This window comes from Glycine soja, chromosome 8, assembly GCF_004193775.1.
Source record: "Glycine soja cultivar W05 chromosome 8, ASM419377v2, whole genome shotgun sequence".
Taxonomy (NCBI): domain Eukaryota; kingdom Viridiplantae; phylum Streptophyta; class Magnoliopsida; order Fabales; family Fabaceae; genus Glycine; species Glycine soja.
This window is the reverse complement of record NC_041009.1, coordinates 16,234,675-16,243,844: the sequence shown is the minus strand read 5'-3', so window position 1 is coordinate 16,243,844 and position 9,170 is coordinate 16,234,675. Positions and strand designations below refer to the sequence as shown.

At 27.8% G+C, this 9,170-nt stretch overlaps 1 protein-coding gene across 1 annotated transcript; it reads right to left on the bottom strand.

The window, feature by feature from the left end:
• Window positions 1–272: 272 nt before the first annotated feature.
• LOC114422366 (stem 28 kDa glycoprotein-like) lies at window positions 273–1,871 on the bottom strand. Its single transcript, XM_028388682.1, has 3 exons — window positions 1,401–1,871; window positions 885–1,094; window positions 273–616 (listed from the first exon to the last, which is right to left on the bottom strand). The coding sequence occupies exons 1-3, from the start codon at window positions 1,814–1,816 to the stop codon at window positions 439–441; spliced, it is 804 nt and encodes a 267-aa protein (XP_028244483.1). The 5' UTR covers window positions 1,817–1,871; the 3' UTR covers window positions 273–438.
• Window positions 1,872–9,170: the final 7,299 nt, after the last annotated feature.

Below are 9,170 nucleotides of genomic sequence, written 5' to 3'. Positions count from 1 at the left end.
ATTGAATAATAATAATAATTTAAAAAACTATTATTTTTTCTAGCTTTACTTTGTTCGATTTCCAATTAGGATTATATTGGATCATTTTTCAAACTTAAATCCAAAATAGTATCTAATTAAACAAAGAAATTAATGTTTTCTTTTATCTTTAATGTTCAAATTGGATGGGATAGGTTTATGAATATCCTTCCAAGACATTAGTAGACAATTTCGTTTTAAAAACTTATATCCTTCCATTTTTTAAGACTTACTTAATAATAATACTAAACTGGTTTAACTTGGAACGGACAATTTCTTAATGGAACAAGAGCTCATAATTCATGAAAGCCTCGAAAAGGGAAAACAACATTGTTCAGTGCCCCTACATGACTAAGTAATAATACTCAGGATCTTATTTCATAGAAATTAAGGAGCAACTTAGAGGCTTGATTTGAGAGCTTAATCATAGTACAAGGGATTAGGCAGCTTAAAAGTCCTAGTCCCTTTGTTGCTTCCCAGGAGGTCACTCCATTGGTCTCCAACGTTTCCAATGATTCTGTATCCCTCCTTCTCCAGCTTCTCTCTCTCAGCTGATTTGTATTCAAATGATAACTTACCAGAGTACTCAGATGGATCCCTGCAACAACAACCAAATTAAAGCAGCACTTTTTTTTAGCCTTTTAAAATTAAGGACCATACTCAAACCTTGATTTTTTTTAATGAAAATGAAACTTCTATGACAAAGTGTTCATTCAGAGTTACTTGGTGTTGTACTAACCTCAACTAGTGTCATATTGTTCATCACATGATTAACAATTATTTTAATGTCACATCTAAACCAAATTCTAAAATGTTTTACATTTACAATGTAAATTAAGAGGTTTTAAAAGAAGAAGGAAAGTCACCTGAGAATTAACTTCTCCCATGTGTTGAATCCAACCTCCTTTAAGTTCTTGGCTGTTACATCCCCTAGACTCAGTGGTCTTTCTGATAAGAATACAATCTTGATGCCGAGAGCCAACAGTTTGTTGTACATTTTAAGAGTCTCTGGCAGTGCGAATGCCTCGCCATCAAGAACCCAGTTCTTAAACGCCGTCGTATTGTGTGGTTCCACACTATCACCAAATTACTCCTCAGTCAAAAATTACATTCAGAATAATATGAACAACATCGCGAAAGCAGTTTTTTTTATTATATTTTTGGGGAGTAAAGTATTCACATTTACTCTTTTACTAATGACTATTCACATCGTGATGTACATTTTGTCAATGACGTTTTGTTTTTGCTTAAGAAACACAAGCCCATCTTTGCTCTGATTAATAATTTTGTTTTTATAGTTACTTTAATGGTTAGAAATGTTAGGTGGGAGATAGGAATTGAGGGCTTCCTTGACCAAAAAGAGGAGATATAAAAAAACATACCCAAATCCATGGTTAGCAAAATACTGGAGATTAGAGAGAGTAGTGTCGTCAACGTCCAAGACAAAGACATCTTTGTTGGTGAGTTTGAGGGATTTAGCATAGAAATAAGCTTGTTGGTTAACTGTTTTGGAATCTGATCTATATTGGTCTCCTAGAACGTAGTCAGCTATGTACTCTCCGCAAGCTGCAGGAACAGTTTGCCACTTGACTACGTTGTTTGCTTCCACGCCAAGCCTCCAACTGGCACATGCCACCTCATTGCTGTATTGCCCACCAAACCCAGTTTTCATTTGGAGAGGGAACTTCTGGTAGTCTGAGCCATGGCATTCATATGCTACCAAAACTGTAGCAACAAACAAAACAAGCACTTTCATTTTCATCTTATTGCTTCTAGCTATCTCAACAAACTTGTGCATCTTCCAAGTGCAGGCTTTTGCTCTTTAAATAGCCAATACCCCAACATCTACACTCTAGAGGATAACAAAATAATTGAACTACTCTGCTTTTTTTTTTTTAGTCACTATTCCTGTATCTTATCCTTTTCAAAAATATTTAATTTTATTCTCTCTTTTAATATAAATTATTATATAGAGTAAGTTTGATCATTTTTATAATGTAATAAATATTTTTAAATTAAATGATTGTATGGTTAAAGTTTGCCAGATTCAGCTTCTTTCAACCAGTGAGTCACTTGTTTCAGAAGATAAAATAATAATTAATCTCAACTGTTGATGAAAAAATCAAAGGCTGAAAACTGAATGTATATACATAACAGATCATTAATGTGCTGGTATATTAACTATTAATTGTTTTTCATCAACATCACTTATTTTGCTCTTAATTATTTTAGATGAGTCCTTTTTTCCTTTTTTAGATTATCATCTAAATTTAATTTTAAATTATCATTCGAATGAAATAGTTTATTTTATATTAATTACTTTTAAAGTTATAATTAAACTGATTTATAGTTAATTGATGATACAGAGATCTTTATATTCCAGTGCTACATAATTTAATTTTTTGAAGTTCTTAATTCGAGTTTTTGTGAATAAAATAATAATAAAAATATTATTTTTGGAACTTTGTAACAAGCAGATTAGTCACGCACAAATGGCATCATCTGCATCACACAAAACTACTGAAGCTCCAATTTTGCATACTAGAAGTCAAAAACTTGACTCAGAGCCATGCTAGTTGTATGGAGGCACGTTTACCGCATGAAAATCCAAAAGTACTATATTAGGGGATGACTAAAATCAGATTTGAAAAATATTAGATAGACCGAAAATATAATTTATTCATTTAATGCAAGAGATTTTATAAAACTAAAACTTTATTTCTTTGCCACACATATTCTACGTTAGAATAAGAGAGACTGGAAAAAAAAAGGTTTTAACTTATTTTTAAAAGTTTTTTCAGTTAACATTATTACTCAAATTTAAAATATAATTTGTATATGATATAATCTAATAATATAAAATATTTAAAAACTGTTATTATATCACAAATTGTTATATGAAAACTTTAATATCAATTTTAAAATTGTATATTTATTAATTTCGAATAAATATTTATTATGTAAAATACATAATATACTATATTAGTTTTAATGATATTTTTATAATCAAATAGTACGTGGTTTCTCTTCAAATGTGAAATCCGTACAACTTGCAGGTGTAATCATTAGTAAATTTTGGACGTTTACTAGTAATGGCAGAATGTACGGTTAACTTTTGGACCACAAAGTAACAAACTATTGGCTTCCAAATTCCAATCCAGAGGTGTAAGAAGCAACTTTGGTATCCAATGGAGTAGACTAGTATCAGGCCTTTACTTTGACCATAAAATTAAAGGCTATTAACATTAGTATTAGTTATTCGAATATTCATACCCCTATGTTAATTATTATATAATCACTTTACTGTTCTTAGTACAAATGTGAATTCTGACAAAGCTGAGTCCTCTGTAGCGATTATCATGAGGCCTCTTTGGAATATGGGTGTGTTTGATTGCAAAAGAAAAAAAACAAAGAGTAATAAGATAGATAAAAAAAAAAAAGATAAACAGAGTGAACAAAAATAAGTAAATAATTAGAGGTTTTTGGTTTAAAGAAAATAGTAATCGAAAAATTTAAAAATTGTTATATGTATTTGTACAAACTAAAATTAATTTTAAATACATCAATTTTGTAAAATTAATTTTAAAATCATATGATTTATATTTAAATATTTTGTTGTGCAGATTTAATTATACATTTTATTATTTAATTGTGACCATTTTTCTTAACAATTATCATATTTTTTTAATTTTCATGTATTTTATTATTCTGTTAAATGTGTGTAATTGGGTGATGATGTGTTAAAAAATATAAAAAAATTAATGATGTTCATTTTTTTCTTGACTTTTTTTATGCGTCATCATGTTGGTACACATTTAACAGGTAAGTAAAATATATAAAAAAATCTTAAATTGTAAAATTTACAAAATAATAATAGTTAAGTAGGAAAATGTATAATTAAGCTTATTAAAAAGTGGGTTACTAATGAAGTTTAGTATAAATTCTTTTATCCAATATAAAATTTATTAATATGTTTGGATGCGCATCTCTCCAATATCAACGGCCACCAAATTGAAACTCGAATAATAACATATTTGTATTAGATTCAATTTTTTCATAATTAATTCTAAAATCACATTAAAAGCCAAAGCAACAAATAATCACTTGTTTTTAAAATTTTCACCATGATTTTAGGTCTAAAACTAACTTTGATTGCTATATAAACATGCTATATTTAACTTTTGCTTTCGTTGCAAAAAAATTGAAACCCGCACGTTCTTGAACTGAATCAAGACATGCAATGCCAACTCATTTGGCCTGTGTCATTTTGCACTTACCATATATTTGGGTGAAAAAATATATGAAATAAAAAAGAATATACCATGTTTATAAAATATTTTTTTGTTTAATTAAAAAAAATCGAAATAGAAGGAAGAAAAAAAGTTAACTTCAATAAAGAACATTTTAAAAATTTTGTTTCTTCCATTTTTTTTCAAATTAAATTTCAATTTATTTATTTATTTTTTATTTTTTTTTCCTTCCAACTAAACGGACCATTAATTTCGGAGGAGACCAACCTCCATCTCATAACATTATTGCCATCGTTTGCTGGTCATGATTTTCAATTTTCTCATACCACTTTTCTCTGCCCTCTGACATTTTTGAACATTTTGCCATAAAAGATAAATAAAAATTTCAATTTTCTCATTCCACTTTTCTGTACCTACAGACATTATTATACCCTTTGCCATAAGCTGGGCGGACACAGGTGCAGAAGTAAGGAAAGCCAAATATAAATTTCTTGAATTTATATTAAAAAATCTACATTAATTATACTTTTAAAAACAAAAACTCAATTAATTAATTTTGTTATAAAAGTCATTAAAATAAATTTCAACAATTGTATTGTTCTAATATGATATTTGGTTTAGCTTTTATAATTTATACGATATTTGTTCTAATATATATAATTTTCAGGAATATTGTAATTGTAGTCCCCACCAGAGTTAATTTTCATTAACTAATTATTATTTAATTTATAGAAATTCTCTTATATAATTTCTCATTTCTCTGAAAGATAAAACTGGTCAACTACTCTAGAGAATTAAAATTTGTGATTTGTACGTGTATTTTTCTATTACTGTATTTTTTATTATTTTTTTGGCCTAACTTTTTTTTTCTTCTTTAAGATAAATCAGGTATAACTTTTTTTAATGTTCTCTAAGACATTCTTTTGATTTTTGAACACATATTTTACTATCATTTATAATTTGTTTTAAATCATAAATTTTAATAGGTTTCATCACTGTACGTTTAATGAATTTCTCTTGAATATGGTGGTTAAAGCAAACACGCACTATAACTTAATAAGTGGTCATCATAAAGCTTTCCAATGCCAATTAGAGATAAAAATTAAAAAGAAGTGAAATGCACTGTAAAAAAAAAAATCCAAAAGAGCCCCCTCGTGACCCAGCTTATGCAACTTGTGACTACTTTTCAAAAGATTAGAAAGGATTATCCAACTTGGATCTGAGATTCTCTCTCCATGTCCAACACTCCCATTAAGCATAAGCAAGTAATTGTGGCTTTTGTTTTGACATGAATAATCGCGTTAAAGAATTTGAAAGCAAACATGCATTTAAAGTGACATATAATTAATTATGTCATGTTAGACATAACTGATTACAAGCCTTATTTTTTTTTAAAGTGTTTGTAAAAAATTAAATTAGACAAACATGTATGTATTGAATAAGTGATAAAATATGAATTTTGTTGATATACAATTATTTCTTCAATTCCTATCTACCAACTCATTAATTTAAATATTTTTTTCACTAACTTTCACTTCAACTAAACAAATATGAATTTTGTTGATATACAAATATGTTTTTACTATTTCATTCAACAAAATATTACTCTGACCAAGAAATTAAAGGCTATTAATCGTTATCAGTTATTCGTACTCCTCTTTCAAACTTCTTTGTTTTTGGTGAAAACTCCTTTTTTTACTATCAGCAACTATTTAACAACTTTTATAAACACTGTACAAATCGTACAAGTGTGAAGTTTGAGTGTCTGACTAAGGCTTGTGAATTATGACAAAGCTGAGTCCTCCTAGCGATATCAGGAACCCTCTTCAGAGTGCAGCAAAAGTGATGCCTATTTGCATATGCGTCTGTTAGGTGAAGCAAAAGTGATGCCTCTTTACTTTAAAGAATTTAATGTTATTAAAAAAAAAATTCAAAACCTCATAATTAGAGAATTAAAAAATTAACTAATTTTTTTCTTTATTATGGTCTTCTTTTGCGTGAATATGTTAAAATTAAGGAAAACTAAAGAAATCTAGACATATTTAAAATAATTTAAAGAGACATATTTAATAAATAAAATTATAAGATTGAATTAATAAAAAAATTAAGAAAGGCTAATGAAAATTATGAGTTTGATTTTTTTACTAAAAAAAATTAGAACTTGATTGATAAAAAAATATTTAAAATGAGTTTTATTAACGTGTTTTCAACATAAGTAAATTTGCATTGAAAGCACGAGGAAAACGGGGTCATTATTTTGAAATTTTTTAGGATAGGTTTCATGCCCGGTCACATCAACGTAACTTTGTCATCTCATTTGCTCGTGTCATTATGCACATAAATCATACTACTTCCCAAGGACACTATCCTCTGTCTCGTTACACTGTTGCCATGTCAAAATTTTCTGACCACCACTGACATTGATTTATACCCTTCTCATTGAAGATAATATAAAAGATACAAAAATTTTTACACTAGCATCACTTTCTATAATATATCAACATTTTTATTTTTTACATTAAAAAACATGTCTTCCCTACCTGTTTTCATATTTGAGAAGAAAGGACTCCACAGTTAATTTTAATTTTTTTTCTATTTATTGTCCAATCAACGATGAAACACAGTAATTTAGACAATAATTGCTCCGAGAATCATGATACCAAAGAAGTTATTCTTGCAATAACAATAATAACTTGATTCCTCCTTTACACCGTAAATAGTGCAGAGCGTATTATCTCTATTAATTACAAAACTTAAATATTAATTAAATTAAAACTATCCTATCTTTTAATTGAAGGCTTACGGTTTTTGTCAATAGTTGCTTTACTTGTCTTGATTTTGATCCTCATAATTAATTTTTTATTTGATCCTTAATTTTATTAAAGTTTGTATTTTTAATCCTCGCTAATAAGAATCCTCCCTAAATTTCTTAAGTAATGACACAACAAATAAATCATTGACATGTGAAATAATTATACCAAGTCATAGCTTAATGAAGCAAATCTAACAACAATAACTAAAAATAAGTATTTAAGAAATTGATGAGTAACTAAATGAAACTTTTTCATAAATACCAAAATATAAATTGGCAGAATTTCAATAAGTAAGAAACATTTAATCCTTCATTAAATAACTAAAGAATCAAAATTAATTTTGAGCTGATGTAAAAGTAACACAAAATGAAAAAAAATACACATGATTATCAATATTTTTTTTTGAAGTAAAAAAAATCGATCTTTGTTTCAAAATTAAAATTTATCATTTAAATTATGTATAATTACATCAAAACAGTTTCCTATTAACTGAAATTTATGTAGGCCCTACAAAATGATACAAGACCTACCACCTATTTAATATTTAATAAACCCTACATAAATACATACAGATAGTAGAACATGTTAAAAAAGTATAATATGATTTATGGGGATGGGAAAGTAATGCAAGTTTTCCACCATATGTAAGTGACGGTGAGCGTTGGATCTAGGTACTTTTTAGATATATGTAGGCATGTATACATTGGAGTCATTTTTTTATTTACTATTTTTTTCAGTAAATAGTAATATATGGAGTATATATCAGTGCACCCAGTTGTAGATCTCAACTATTATTTCTGTTCTATTCCTTCAAAACAATATTACAGTTATGTTAATATTTAATTTAATTATAATTTTAAAGAGACAACACAAAAATTAAGTTGATTGAGATGTACCAAATGGCATGAACAATCCGGGGGAAGCCCCATGGAACGTGTCTCCCACCCACCCAATCACTGCTTTTTTATTAAAAGGGATATTTTTAAGCGTTATTTTTAATTAGGATTGAGTTTTAAAAAGTTACCTAAAAAAAAAAGTAATTTTTAAACGTTATTGTTGCACCTCCACTAATAAAAACTAAATTAATTTTTTTTTCTTTTAAAAATTAAATTAGCAAATAAAACGATCATTTACCAAAAAATAATTACTATATTACTAGCTACACAACTACACTTATCCACGCTTCTTTCTCTTGTGGCATTTCAGACAGTTGCTTCCTAATATTTACAAGTGTTTTACTTTTTTTCTTTCTTTCTGCACAATCAAATGAAATTTCTTATGAAAATTATACTTTCAAAAGAAAACAACTATGAACTAAAACTAAACCACTTTTATGGATTTTCCAAGTTTTTATTTTATTTTAATTTCTTTTTCTTCCAATTTTATTTGAAATTATGTACGTGAGTTAATCAAATATGAATTTATCAGATCATGAATTCAGAAATTAGCCTGTCTTATGAACTTTGAGGTCAATTTTTAAATTAAAACTTATAGTTCAGACTTTTTTTCAACAGGCAGTAGAGTTGAGCTACTTCCTTTATACCCATTTGTCTTTACATAAATGGTTTGGATGATTCCTGCGTATTAGAGTAGGGATTGTTTTCCTTCCTCGAATCATTGTTGATATAGTTCATTAATTTGTTGTTGATTGACCTGGACAACACAATAAACCTCACCATTAATGTTATTAATTAGAATGTGGTCCTCAATATAAATCACATACAAGGTTAGTTGCCTCCACTGCTTCACTTTCACTGTCCTACTTGTTGGCTCAAAGTTGTGTATCTATTGGCTCGCCAACATAGCATCCAAAATTCCTTTTTTAGAATCTCTGTGAACTTATGCACCATTACTATTTGTTTGCCATGGCCTCAGGTGGCTTAAGCCTTTAGCCATGCATGTATAACGTGCTTCATAAAAAATATAAATATAAGAATAATTTTAATTTTTTTTGTAACATCTTCGTAATAATCACTTTGTTTTTTTAAATGAATAAAGTATTGCACACTTCTAATGTTTTTCAATATCATATTTATTTTCTTTTTTGTTTAATATTTTTTTTATAAATTATTGGGAATGATAATAGGAG